This window comes from Camelus dromedarius, chromosome 13 (assembly GCF_036321535.1).
Source record: "Camelus dromedarius isolate mCamDro1 chromosome 13, mCamDro1.pat, whole genome shotgun sequence".
Classification (NCBI taxonomy): domain Eukaryota; kingdom Metazoa; phylum Chordata; class Mammalia; order Artiodactyla; family Camelidae; genus Camelus; species Camelus dromedarius.
Window position 1 is genome coordinate 68,699,403 of NC_087448.1, and position 14,453 is coordinate 68,713,855.

Below are 14,453 nucleotides of genomic sequence, written 5' to 3' on the forward strand. Positions count from 1 at the left end.
AAACGCGGCGCGCGCTCTGGCGAGGCTGCGGGGCGGTTCGCGGGACTCGCGGCGCCGGGGCGCTGCTGCGGGGCGCGATGCTGTGCGCCCGACGGCTGGGGGGCCTCCGGGCCGGGCTCCGGGCCGGGCTCCGGGTTCGGCGGGTCAGCACCACTTGGTCCCCGGTGGGCGCCGCCTTCAATGTGCAGCCCCAGGGACGCCAGCTGGACCTGTTCGGCGAGCGCGGGGTGAGCGGCCCGCGGGGTCCTCGGGGTCTGGAGGGGCCGGACGGCGAGCCCGCCTCGCAGCGGACGGAGGTGTCTTCTGCCCCAGGGTGACCTTGCGGACCACTCCTCCGAGGGGCTGGTGCAGGGGGGCGGGGCGGCCCCGGTGCGGGTCTGGCAGCCGCTTCAGCGAGAGCCCGGGATCCTGCGGGCCTGAGCGGCTCTCTCCCTGTCCCCACCCTTCCCCCTACTCCTCCCCCCCGCCCCCACTCCCACTCCCGCCGCGGTTCCTGCTCCCCCCGGCTCAGGTGAGGCGGGGGCCGCCCCGTGAGCTCACCTGCAGTAGCCAGTGTCTATTCGCCAGGACCCGCTCGTGTAATTAGTGTAATTACTCCTTCCGCTGATGCGCCGTCATTAATATTTGTCAAAGCTTTGGACTTTTTCTTTTCTTAAAACACAAAACTCGTGGAGAGTCGTGTCCCCTAAGGCCTCTCACGCGGACTTTTCCCGCAGGAAGTCACCGAATTGTGTTCCTAGTTATTCGGGGTTCCCACGCCCCGCTCTGTGGCCGGCATTCGGCCGGCACTCGTTCTTTATGCAGTGAGGGAATTAAGGGTGAAAGGAGGCCAGGCTGGAGAGGGACTTAGCTGATGCCTGTTTACTTTGCATTTGTGCATTTGCCCGCTTCACGTTGTTACTTTTGTTTTTGTTTTTTCCCCCCGTTGTTTCTACTACTGCCTTTCTTGTAAAGATGAGTCTGGGATGTGGTTACAGTGAGCCTGAATGTGAGTTTTTCTTATTTAACCCCCAAGTTTCTTTGTTTTTAAATTATTTTTGAATGAAGTCTGCTACACCAACTTCTATAGGGGTAAACAAAGTTGGTACTGACATAATCGGCGTGAGAAAGCACTCCCTGTAGGTCCTGAGCAGAACCATGTGAGGGGCAAGCTCCGATGTGGGTGGAGGAAATGTAACTAATTTAGCTTTATTAATTTTCTTTTATACGTCATGGTTTTAGGTCCTGGTATCAGACTTTAAAATATGTGAATGGGGTTTTAATAAAAAAAAAATGACGAAGGTTTCTATAATTTTTTAAAGCAATACTGTAACTGGTAGGCTGAGATTTAGAATTCCCAAGAGTAGCCTGGGGAGGTATGCTGAGAAGTGAAAATAAATAATCTGTACTTGAATCGAATCAAATCCATGTAAAGATCAAATTATTTTTGGTCCTGCTTCTGCTCTGCCCCCAGCTGTCTTTATTTTCTCCAGCTTGTTAGTGTATTTGGAAGGAGGTTAACGACCCCTCATCCCTTCTTGCAGGGACAGTGGGCGCTGGCAACCCTCAGAAACCTTACCTCTTGGTGTTTCCCACATTTGATGTGTTACCTTTGCAGATGTTTAATCTACAAAGCTACACACGTCTGGCCCGTTAATCTGTTTCATTCGTGCGTTCCTGCATGTGGCGGGCCCTGAGTTGGGCAGCTGGCTAAGATGGCAAAGAGCAGCACTCCTGCCTCTAGGCCTAGGAGGAGGGAGAACTTGACCAGGGTCACACAGCTAATAGTGATTACAGCTGACATCTATTAAGTGCTTTCTGTGTACCAGCCACTGGTAAAATGTTGAGTTTTAAATGTGTATTGTCTCATTTAATCATGGCCACAGTTCTGTGGTAGTGACCACTGGATTTTGAACTGTATCGTTCTTCTTTTGTTTTTATAAAATAATTAAAAACTGAGAAGTTGTATTCTAAGAACATTCGTTTTAGTCTGCGTCTGGGATGTGGGGGATATGGAAGTGCTGTCTGTGAGCACAGGTACCATGATGCCGTGAAGCAGCAACGAAAGCCAAGACTTTGTTTATGAGAACAGTGTTTATATTTAATACCCGTAAAGCAAGGTTTTAGTTATACAGGGGGAATATTCTCTGTATTTCAGGGCCTCTTTGGAGTTCCTGAGCTCAGTGCCCCAGAAGGATTTCGTATCGCCCAGGAGACGGCCTTGAGAAAGGCGGACGAGCTGGTGGAGCGGGTGTGCTCCATGCCGCCTGGGCCCCAGACGGTGGCCATCTTCGACGAGCTGTCCGACTCCTTGTGCAGGGTGGCCGACCTGGTGAGTCCTGGCCCGAGCCGCCAGTGCCTCTCTCTCTCAAGCTGTCACAGTTTAAGCTGAGTGTTTAGGTTTAACTTGAGAGTGTAAGGTTAGAACGTCTGAACTACTTGAGAGCTGTTAGGTGTGATCCGTTACAGTGAAGTGCGCTGTTGAAGGGGAAGAACGTGCAGGAACGTTCTAGGTGAACGTTAGAACTGGTGCTTGAATGTGTATATTTAGTGAAAGACACATGTTGTGCGTGATGAAAGAACGATTACGCGTGTGGCAAAGGTTCTTCACAGGACAAAAGTTCTTTTATGAAAACTACCAGAAGTATAATAGAACATTTGTCTATACATTTACAAAAAAATTAATTAAAAAAAACTAGTTCTTGTAAACTTTTTCAGGAATGTCTTCTCTAATTAAAACCAAGGTTTTGACATCGACCAGATTCTATCAAAGCCTTCTTTTCCCCACATTTTGAAGTTGGAGGGGAGTGTGTGCAAGTCTCCTGGCCAGCTGAGGTGGAGGCCTGGTTCCTCCCGCCCAGGATGGCCGCGTCTCTGTCATCCTGTCAAGAGTGAGGGTCGTGGTGCACGTGTCCTAAATCATGGTCCCTCCTGAGCCTGTCTGCGTGGTATTGGACCTTCCAAAGCTTCTTCCCGCCCTTTCTCCGTGGAGCCCCACCCGGCGCCCCGCAGGGAGTGAGTGCACAAGGGAGACGGACCCCGGCTCTGCCCTCACGGGGCAGGTGTTCCGCTGTGAACTGTTCTCCAGTTCTTACCGGGCGCAGGTCCTGGGGAGAGCTTTACCTGCTTTGACTGATTTAGCCTTCTCGGCACATCCTCACTTCCAGATGAGGAAAGAAAGCCACTGAGGGGTTAAGTGAGGCCCAGGGTCACCTGGCTGGAGCGGCGGAGCTGGGCTCTGGGTCTTGCCTGCTCATCTCCAGCCTCCCGGGCCGGCGGCAGCAACTTCGGCCAGGGGAGCCTTACCTGGAGGGGTGGAAGTATTTATTTTTAAAATGATCATGCAGTAGCGTGGACTTCTTAGGGGATGGGACAGTTCTGTGAATTTCGACTCCCAGACACGCCACTACCACAGTCAGGAGGCTTGACTATCACCCCAGTGATGTCAGACCCACCTCCCCCTCCCCCCCCCAGAGACCGCCCACCTGTTCTCCACCCCTCAGGTGGTTTGTCTTTTCTAGAATGTCAGGTAAATGGAATCACAGTTACCTTTTGAGGTTGATTTTTTTTTTTTCACCCAGCATGACATTTCCCCTTTTTCCTTTTTCAGAACATCTCCTTCCTCCTGGCACCTGCGTCAGTAGCAGCCCCTCAGTGTTAGCACAGTCCCTGCTGGCAGCTCCCCGGTGTTGAGGAAATGGACGAAGTGCCTGTGTTAGGGGTTTTCCCGGGAGTGGAGTAAGATGTTACAGGCTCCTTCTGGCCAGTTCTGGGTTTCACTGGGTTTGGGTTCTGACCCTCCAGTGTGTGCACAGCAGGCGTACGTCTGGATTTGGGGTTTGGGAGACCTCCTGCCAGAAACGAGGTCTTGACCCTCCTCTGCCTGGTTGTGTTGCTGAAGTCTGGATGGAAGATGTTGATCAGCAGGCTTCGCTTACGTGCGATCAGGTGTTGGCTTTTGTGGCCCCAAATCCCAGACTTACTGCTGATTTGTTGCCTTAGCTTCCATCTCCATTAACCAGTGCTCTCGGATTTGCCCCACATTTTTACTTTCGCTTTTCACTGAAGGATTTTAACTCCTGCTCCATAGCTTGTCCTATTTTTGAAGTTTTTAAAAATATTCATGAAGTTTGATAATATTAAAAAAATGACATGATTTATACACGTCGATTGTTAGGTGAAAAAGTTCAAAGAATCTTCCTTTTTGAGTTTTTAAGACTTTACCGCTAGTGAGATCAGTAGTGTTATAAGGCAGTGGTTTTATAACCTACGTTCCCCACCAAATGGTTTTTTGTTTTCTTTTTCTTAGTATAGTTGCTGTGTAACAGTATTTTCCTCAGCACCACCACAAGTGAGTTTGAAGATGTGTGCTAGTGTTTTGAGTTTTAATATTGATTGTAAATTCGGCAACATGTAGGTCAGTGATTTATACTCTGTTGTGATTTTTACATAGCTCGCTTCTCAGGTGCTTCAGTGCTGATGTTACCCTACTGTTTAACAAGTGTTGTATCAGACTATGGATTCAAATGGTTTTACATCAAAAACTGTTTGATAATAAAATCAGGAAGTTTGATCTTGTGGTGATTTTATTTTGTGTAACAGTCACACGTCTTCACGAGAGAGAAGATGGGTAGTGCTTTGTCGTTTCCCTACATTGCCCTTTTGCCTTGTGATGCAGTTAACGTGGAGACTAAAGTCTGATTTTATGTAGTTTCATTAAAAAAGATTCTAAGGTGAATTCTCAGGTCAGTGTAGCAGCCCTAGTCCCGTGCCGGGGAGGCACCCGCGGGCCCCCTGCTTGCTTCACGGTGGTGGAGAGAATGTGCCTTGTCTTCTGCACCGAGGCTGGGGTGCAGCCCACTCGCCTTGGAACTGCACCAGGTGTCAATTTAAGAAGGAAGAGCCTCCCTGAGTTCCCTGAGCCAGGTTAGTGTGAGGACCATGGTGCAAAGACTCAGATGAAAAGTTCTAGATTATCTGAAACAGGAGTCTGCTTTTCTGAACGATAGAAGTAGGAAGAATTCGCCTGATGTTCACATTTGAGGGAGAGAGACTTCCTACAGCAAAGCTGGTAGGAGTATTTCCTTTGCAGGGAGGAGCAGAAATCATGACGTTCAGGAAAGTGTCAGTAACGCAGACGCTGGGGTCCAACCAGACATCCCGTTTAAAATCATAGGTTTGCGTTTCCGTCCTCAGATCCCAGGGGGGACACGCCATCACATTCCCTTCTGGTTTTGTCTCCCCCAGGCTGACTTTGTGAAGCTCGCTCACCCCGAGGCTGCCTTCCGAGAGGCAGCTGACGAGGCCTGCCGGAGCATCGGCACCGCGGTGGAGAGGTACATGCGCTCCCTTCCCCCGACGGGGTCCCGGCCTTGTCGGAGAGGCCTGGGCGGGGACACCAGCGGTGACACCTGGCCCTGGGGCGACCTGAGGAGGTGGATGTCCTTGCTGACTTTCTCCCAGTTCCTGGGGCTGAGGCTGGCCTGCCCTTCTGCTGAGCATTTCTCAGCCGGTGGGGCCGCCTCGTGCCTCTTGTGTTCGGGGTGGCCTGTGAGAACTGTGGCAGCAGAAACCCATGGATTTTTTTGACTGTGAACTGACTGGGCAACCTGACCATCCCAGAGTCCCTGAGTGGGAACTGACAGGTGGCTCTGGGAACATGGGCCTTACCTGGGGATCCCCGGGCCAGGAGCCGGTTGCTCCTAGAGCAGCCGCCAGGGCTTGTTGGTTTCTGGGGCGGAGGACTCGGGACCCGATGGTAGTCCTCCAGGTGGGTTGAGAGTGCTGCTCAGGCAGGGGCCTGGGTGGGCTGGCGCAGCCGCTGGGGGTGTGGGCCGTGCCTGGCATCTCATTTAACCCTTGGGGTGGCCAAGGCTCTCACCGGCTGGGACAGCTTGTCCCAGGTCACACAGTAGCCTTGGGGCTCATGTTGCAGCGGGTGTGTGACTCGGAAGCCTAACCTCAATCTGTCCCCATGGTGTGGACCTGCCTCTTACCCAGGTGAGCAAAGGCCCCTGGCCCTGGGGGCTCAGGGCAGGATGTCAGGTGTGTGTTCCTCCTCCCTCCCATCCCCTCTCCTTTTCTAGAAAAACAAATGGTTCTGGATGGAGGTGGGACCCCACCCTGTCTGCTCCTATGGCCCCAGCTATTGACTGTGGCTTTACATTTGTCCTTTGACCTTCCAGGGTTACTACCCTGCTTCATACTGACCCACTGCCTGCCCTGTACTAACTGTTGAGGTGTTCATGGTCCAGAGGAAGACACAAGACAAAAAGCAGCCCAGACCTCTGGGCACGTGTGCTGGAACTTGATTACATTCTATTGATGTAAAGAAAGAAAAGAAGGTGTTAGAAAATCTTTTAATTTTTCTTTGTTTCTAATTTTTCCAGGTTGAACACAAATGTGGAGTTATATCAAAGTTTGCAAAAATTACTAGCTGATAAAAAACTTGTGGATTCTCTTGATCCAGAAACCAGGTACTTCTTCCCTTGCATTCATTGTGATTGTGACTGTGAAGGTGAGACTGGTGTCCCCACGCTCACAGCCCCTCTGTCTGGACTGTTTCTCCCCAGGTGACAGGCCCTGCACCCTCCTTAGGACTCACTCTACGGTGTGTCCTCCCACGTTCCGCCTGTCCCACTCCATCCTCCTCCCTGCTTTGCTCTTGGTCCCGACCACTCCCATATCGCCCCATTTGCTCATGTGTTGCGTCATCATCCCTCTCCCCCTGGGCCGGAGGCTCCTTTAGGGCAGGGGCCTGGCCCGATCGCTCACTGCCGCATCCTCGGTGCCTCCAGCCGCTGCGGCCACAGCAGGAGCCTCACCTGTGAGCGAGTCCTACTGACGGTTGGGAGTTGCGGTTAGCTGCGTTCTTGAAGTTCTGTGGGTGACACACCAGAAGGCGCGAGCCAGTTGGTTTTATTCACTGGTGGACGTCAAGAGCCTTGAATGATGTGCTTCGGTTCCTTAGATTCCAGTTATTGATCTGAATTGAAAAGACCTAATTTCTAGGTCAGTTCACAGATACATTTGCTGTGGCGCTTTGGGGATTATGTTTCTTTGCTCAGGTTTACTTATGAACTGTGGTGGGGTCTGTCTTTCCTCACCTGCGTGTCATCTGTGTCACAGCACAGAGACTGGCATTTTTCTTACCTGCTTGTGCTTTCCTCAGTCCCCACTTACTTGGTCCCGCCTCCTCTCCGGTCTGTCTCTATGTGTGGCTTGTGTTCCCCAGGGATCAGCTGACGACAGTCTTGCGTTAACCCGGGTGTGAGAGGCGGGAGGGGCTGCTCTCCCCTGCCTGCAGGGGTGCTCGCCGCTCCTGCTTCACGTCACTGATCTGGCGCTCGGGCCGCGCTGGAGCTCGCTGCGCCGTCAGTGATGTGTCTGTCGGACAGTTACGTTGCCTGCCGTAGCAGGGTGAGTGAAGGCTGAGCCCCTGCCGACTGCCCGGCGTGTGCTCGGCTGGTGTGGTGCCGCGTGGCCACAGCTTCCTTGTGGCCTGACTTCACTGATTCGCTTTCCTGCACGTACTGTATGAAAACTGAGGTGCGCTAGCAGACTGGGAGCAAAGGACTCGTGCTGACAGGACACGGACCACGTTTCTAGACGCTGCTAAGATGCCAGTAGGAGCTTTAAAATAACGAAGTGATACATACATTAAAAACGGGTTGGGTAGAAGATGGATATTCCAGAAAGGAAAGGTGACTGGTGAGCGGGGGAGTCCGAAGTGATGCGTGAACTCTGGCACTGGGACGCCGCCAGCAGTGTCGTCTGGCTCCCAGAGCGCCTGCGTGTGGTGAAGTGGCGGCTGCTGCCAAGCCGCGGGCCATCCGTCCTGGCAGTAACGCAGAGAGGGAGCTGTGGCACGTGTTCTCAGGTGCACTCCCTGAAGCCCTAGTTCTAGGAGGTATGCAGACGTCTTCCCAGAAGGCCTGCTGGTCAGAAAGTTTGGAAATCAGACACAGTAACACAGCATTTTCCCCTGTTGGAGAGTTTCAGTATGTGAGAGGCTCCAAGGAGCCCAGCCGTAAAGAAATCTGTTTGAGTTGGGGTTTTCCGGAACCAGCAAGGGCTTTCTTGTGTGCAAGGAATTTAACAAGCACACTGTCCAGAAAGTACAGTGGAGGGGAGAGCCCAGTCCCAGGAGCAGCAAAAGCTGAAATCCACGTGAGGGCGAACGCCGGAGGGCAGAGCACAGACCCTCCACGCGTGTGCACCCGCACACGCACGCACGGCCCTGGGAAGCATGTAAGGGCATATTCAAGTGGGAAGCAAGCTGTGTCTAGGCAGCAAGAGGAACCTGACTGCTCTGTGCGGCTGTGGGAGTCGGGCGCTGTGTGAGTTGTGCGGCTGTGTGAGGCGGGGGCTGTGTGAGTCGAGCGCTGTGCAGCCCACAGCTGAAGAAAATCTTTGTTGTTGTTGTCGCTTAAGACAGTTTGAAGCTGTAGGTGATAAATATGCCAGGCTAGGCGGGGGAAATCTGGTAGAGGGAAGTGCTGGAGGACTTGTTCGAGGTAGTAAGACACACTATGAAGATGCTGTGTTTAAAAGAGCGTTTTATACTTACGTTGGAAAAGTCAATTAAGTCAACGAGGGAATAGAGAAATTTCAGTCACAGACACATGAATGCATGACTGAATTTGGGATGTGTTTCTCATCAGGAGGGAAAGACTTGGTTTTCAGTAGATGATGTCAGGCCAGTGGATAACTATTTTGGGAAAAAAGTTAATTATTTTGATTTAAATATTTTTTAAAAAGAAACCATGAAAGTGCTGATAATTTTGAAATGTGGAAGGTCTTTCTTCACATGATACCAAAATCAGACCTTGAGAGAAAGATTGATTTGGTTATAAAAAAAAAATCGCAGACTTTGATCTGACAAAGCCCTTCCCCATTCAGAGTCGGAATACACAGCAGGACGGATGTCACTCACGTGGCAAAGGGTTGACACAGTTAACTGTGTTGAGAGGCCTTACAAATCACCGAAAAAGAAAAAAGCGAATCTGTCTCATAGGAAAACAGGCAAGGGATCCTTTTCCTAAAACTCATTTCACAGAATAAAGAACAGCATCAGATGCTGTTAGAGGAACAAGTGCCATGCGTGTGACACTGGTGGTAAGTGTGACGTCGTGGCCGGAGGCCTGGCCCCCAGAAGTGGACCCATGATTGGATGCTGGTTCTCTAGCTCTCCGGGCCTCAGGTGTCCCCCCGTGAGAGGCGAGTAAAAGCACGTCCTGGGGCGACCATGAGGCTTACGTGGAAGGACCCGTGTGCTGTGCCCTCTGGGCACCTGGCTTGAGGCAGCCGTGCGGTGGGGGCCCTCCGGCTGGCGGGGCTGAGGGTGAGGGGAGCGCCGCAGTGCTGGCGCTGACGCATCTCAGAGGACAGCAGGTGGCAGCTCGATGTGCAGACTTTCTGATCAGCTTAGTTTCTTGGACTTTACCCTGAGGAGGTAAAGAGGTGATGTCCTGTGACTCGAGGGGGTGGGGAAATGAAAACACTTCTAGTCCGTGTGACAAGACAATGTAAACATTCAAAAGCTGCATTTTTAGAGAATGTTTAAAGATAGGGACATTCGATGTTCATGATACAGTTTTACAAGAAAAAGCAAGGCACCAAAGTCTGTGGCTGGTCCCAGCTGGTGTAGGCAGGGGTGTGACAGCTGAGTGGGTTGGATGGGAGCCGGGGGCTGTGGTGTCAGTCACCGGGCCGGGGTCGTCACCAGACCAGACATGCTGCCTCGGGCTATGCTGCTCAGGACAGGGGTCCTATTGGGAGTCCCCCGCCCACCTGGGACAGCCCCCGGGACAGGGGTGTTCCAGGGTCAGGGAGTCAGATCAGCGCACCTAACGTTCACGTGGACTCGGCACGTGTTCTCCGGTACCTACTGTGTGCTGGGCACTGAGCCGCCTTCTCCAGGCTCGCCTGATTTAATCAAACATGCTCCTCACTGCCTTAAGAAAGAACGGAAGACGTATACTGGAAGGAAATACAAGGATTTTAATAGTGGTTGTTTTGGGGATTAGTGATTTTAAGTTTTTCATACACGTTTACGGTAAAGCTGTTATGCAGTAAGGCTGTATTATGTAATACGATAAACTTGTGTTACCTAATAAATTCTCACCCCCAATTTATCACCCCCTACTATCTTTCTTTTTTCTTGTTGAAACGACAGAAAATACCTTTGCTACGAGAGAGTGGTGTGACTTTGAGGTTGACTGTGGAGGAAGGGGGATCAGGGTGAGGTAGACGCCGTTCTGGGCCTGAGTGAAGCACCTTACATTATTTAAGAAAGACCATAAATGACTAAGTTATTAATGTGGTCTGTCGAACTTTAATTCCGTTCATGCAATATATTGGCACCCGATAACCTGGAAAATAAATATATCCATTATGAAAAGTCAAGGAAAGCCAGGAGAACAGATAAAATATTTGGATAACTTAATTCCAGCAAAAAGTAGTTTTAAAAAAAAAAAAGTTCTTGACAGAAAGAAGTGCGACACTTGAAACTGGCTCCAAGCACGCAGCAGGATCAAAAAGAAAGAAAACAGTCCTCATTAGCCAGGAGACTCAGCGTCCGGCCCAGCATCAAAGGACTTCATGTTCTAAGTAGCTGCCACCAGTTGGAGGAAAAACTGAACGCCTCATGCCGAAAGCCTTTGAAAACCTGTCCAAGGATAAGCTGCTTTATGTTTTTAATTACGGGGACTTGGATGGAGTTGAAATGAGTAATTATCACGGCGGCGTTTACAGGTCTGTACTCTGAATACAGGAGCGTGCTCTGCGGGGTGAGCGGCCACTCCTGGTTGTGCTCTGCAGCACCGACATGGCGGCCCTGAGCCCTGGTGGAAGCTTCTGCTTCTTTGCCTCCTGCCCTTCGGCTTCCGGAGACCCGGCCCAGGGACGGTCTCCTGCCACGTGGCTGGGCATCGTCCGGCCTCAGCACAACCTCAGAAAAATCCCGTATTCACCCCACAAGTATGTTTTCAAGAATTAAACGAATGTTGTTGGAGCTCATAGCAGAGCCCCTGATTAAAAACCGTGGATTTCTACAAAGCACGTTACTTCTCTTTTAGTAAAACCGACGTCCTCGCTGTGAGGTGGCCCCCCGCCGCCTTGACGCTGACTGGCTGAGCGTGTTTATGAGTGCTGCAGATCGCTGTCTCCTGGGCACCAGCGTCCCTCGCTTCCTTTGAAGAGCCGTGTGTCCCAGCCCACACCATTGTGGCACAACATGGGAGTGTCTTGTTTCCAGTGCACACGTTTTTTTTCATTTATGAATTTGGTGTTTTGAATTTCCTGGTCCCTTGTGGGAAAGTAAATGATACTAAAACAGCTTAGAATTAGAAAGGAAAAGATGAACTTCCAAGTATAAAATAACCACAGGGGAAATCTGATGAGCAGTCGCCCTTCGCTTTGGATGTGACCCAGGGTGCTCTCTGTTCTGTTAAGGCTTTTTATTCTTGCTGATACTTGACGTTCAGGTGAAGCCGTTACACGTTAGGAAGATTAGGGCGTGTTGTAAAGTTTGAAGATACGTTTTATGATCAGTAAAAACTGGAGGTGTGCAAAGCATGCTTGTACTAATTCCTGAAACAGTGAGGAATCTTCCCTCACAAGGGGTGAGGACGGTGGGCTGAAGCAGAGGAAGAGCCTGCACTCGAATGTGATGCAGGAGAAGGTGAGGTTTACACGCTGCTGACGTGTCCGAGGGCACTGCTGATGCTGCCCGCCAGCTCCCTCAGCACGGTTTGTACCCGTTACGAAACTTGTCATTTCTTTTACCGTGCCTTCATGCATTCAGAGAGAATGTGTCCCGGGCTGGGACCAAGCCTTACGGGACGTGTGTATGAGTCTCCACCCGCGAGCAGCTGGGAGTGTAGTTCTGTTGAATGACACAGGCTAATTGTGAACCGTGTGTGCACGCTCACCATGTCACAGTGAGGTGGCATGTGTGTCTGTTGAGTACTTACTGGTGTGCTGCGTGTGTTATACAGCAGATATTTTTGAAGGAAGACAGCTAGATGGCTGAAAAGATGTCCGTTTCCTCTAGAAGGAGGCAGCCGGACATTTGGCCCTATTGGAGTAACTGTCATTCACTTGGCTCAGGTTTGGGCTTGCACAGTTAGCGCAGTGTACGTGGCGCCAGCTCGTCTGTAGGAGAACGTAAAAGCCCATCAGCCAGCAGGCCGTCTGGCCTGGCTTCTAAGATGTTAAGCTCCTGGTTTCAAACAAATCTTGTGTGCCCGCGTGCGCATGTGTGGAGACATCTGCCTTTTTGGTAGTAAGTTGAAAAGATGGATTTATTTTGCAAAAAACTGGTTTTTGTTAATAATTATTACCTGTTGTAACCTGGGCTCATTTTGTTTATAGGCGAGTGGCTGAACTGTTTATGTTTGATTTTGAAATCAGTGGGATCCATCTAGACAAAGAAAAGGTAACTCTTTCCTCTGTTTTTTGGCTCCTATTTTACTGATATTAAGTTGGTATCTTGTTGCTATGGTTACGCTTCTTGTGTGTGGCTTAGATTTCCATATTACAAAAATGCATAGGTTGTTCATGCAATGAAATTCTTCTGTAGGTTGTATTGGAACATAAAGCTCCCTGGAAGCTGGCCTGTCACCCACAGTAATTCAGAATTAGAAGATGACTTGCTACACGTGGGACATCTCAGGTGTCAGGGAGTTGGGGTGAGACGGGCAGTGGCAGGAAGGCAGTGAATGAGGAGGGTGACCCCATCGAAGGTTAGGTCTGAGGCAGGTGTGCGGGGAGGACATGAGGACTCACGTGCGTGTGATTATCTGCGCAATACCTGTCCTCAGCAGATCCCCACGGCTTTGCTCCAGAAGCAGCAAGCCTGGGTTGTGTGATGTTTAAGCTGGGGTGGGAGGGGCCTTCTGATCTGTCCAGGCCCCTCATTTTACAGAAGTGGACACAGGACAGAGTGGTTTGTGTTCAGGTTCCCGTCCTTAGTTCCCAGGACCTCTCACCCTGGCCACTGCTCTTTCTAGAACCCGACATCCCAAGTGCTCAGTCTTTTCTGCATGAGGCCTGGGGTTGAAAGAACAGGGTGGCTCAACCAGCCCTGGAGGGCCTGCCTGCTGCACAGCGTCTCCCTCACCTGCCTGCACCCAGACTGTTCCAGCAGTGCTGTCTTGTCTCTTTTAGATACATCTGTGTCTCTTAATAGAGTACAAAGCCGCTCACCTGTCAGTAGAGGTTGCTTTATCAGAGCATCTTAGGCATTAGAGGGCGGGTCTTGGGGATACGTGTCATACATAGACACCATCATTTCGATTGGAGCTGAATTTGAGCAATGCTGGGTTCGCTCTCACATCCATGTCCTTACGTGGCCTTACGGGCTCAGCGCATGACTCCTGGCCTGACAGAGCAGTCCCCGAGGCCTGTGGGGTCGACCACAAACTCACATCGCCTGAGATGGACACATCTGCCCCTTTGCAAAGCAGTTTGTGATTAATGCCTCTGCGCCAGTCACGCCGCCATTCTCTGAGACGCGCAGATGAAGCTTTGGAGCCAGTTTGCGTTTTTTCTCTTCCCGGAGCTCTTATGTCTCAGCGACCAAGCCCGTGGAGTGTTTCTGTGGAGCTGCTTGATCCCCGGAGAGACGCATCTTGGTCCTCATCACCAGACGCCTGGGCCCCCAGAAGCCCTCGTCTTCCTGACGCTCGCTGTAACCAACAGCGATTGAGCATTTGCTGTTTCAGTCATATGTTTCTCATCAGGTGCTTCCTCATAACAACCTCGAGGCTGGTACTGTTGCTCCTGTCTCCCGGGTGAAGGCGCTGGAGGCCATACGTGTGACCCAAGGCCACAGAGCTTGTAGGAGGAGGTGGCCTTTCCGGAGCCTGCCCGGTGGCCCTGCCTGCAGGCCTCCGGGTGGTCCTTCTAACCTGCCTGGGAGCACTGGAGTCACTTCCTCAAAGCCTTGATTTCGTTGTCACTCTACTGCCTGGAACCGCCAGTGACTTCCCACTGCCTATTGAAAGGGTGTAAGTGGCGGCTCATACGTAAATAGGGTCCTCGAGGCCCTGCTTTCCCAGTGACTCCTGACCCCCTGCCCCTGTCCCCCACCCTGTGTCCCCTTGCCCTCTGCTCACCCAGCTTCCCTGAAGTCCCCACTGAGGCTTTGCCTCAGGCCAAGGTGTCTGAGGAGCTTTTGTCACCCCTTCTGTCCCCCATCGTGGTGGAATTGTGTATTCGTCTGAACTCACATCCATTTGTTTCACGTGTGCAGCATTTGTCTGTGTGTGAGTTGTCATTGCTGTGTTGCGTGTCGCAGTCCTCGGCCTCGCGGGTCAGGGAGTGGGTCCTTTCTCAGCACGTCCTGTGTTGGGCGGAGTGGGCATGCGCGATCGTGCTAACACTGCTGGTCGTCAGGCTGGGCTCCTTCGGGGGGAGGTTGCCAGTGAGAGTCCTGGGCATAATTGTTGTATGTGATCTCCGTGGAAGAT

At 51.4% G+C, this 14,453-nt stretch overlaps 1 protein-coding gene across 5 annotated transcripts in view; it reads left to right on the forward strand.

Annotated features, from left to right (window-relative positions):
* MIPEP (mitochondrial intermediate peptidase) overlaps positions 1-14,453 on the forward strand; it is an 84,623-nt gene continuing 70,170 nt past the window's right edge. For 3 of the 5 annotated variants that reach the window (XR_010383707.1, XR_010383709.1, XR_010383708.1), the window contains exons 1-5: positions 1-227; positions 2,138-2,311; positions 5,227-5,315; positions 6,369-6,455; positions 12,355-12,418. Coding sequence is in view for 1 of the 5 variants with exons in the window: in XM_064493268.1 (XP_064349338.1) it covers positions 78-227; positions 2,138-2,311; positions 5,227-5,315; positions 6,369-6,455; positions 12,355-12,418 (564 nt within the window). In the remaining 4 variants the exon portion in view is untranslated. Of the gene's footprint in view, positions 228-2,137; positions 2,312-5,226; positions 5,316-6,368; positions 6,456-12,354; positions 12,419-14,453 lie in introns of those variants that run through there. The other 2 variants (XM_064493268.1, XR_010383710.1) reach the window with 2 other exon arrangements.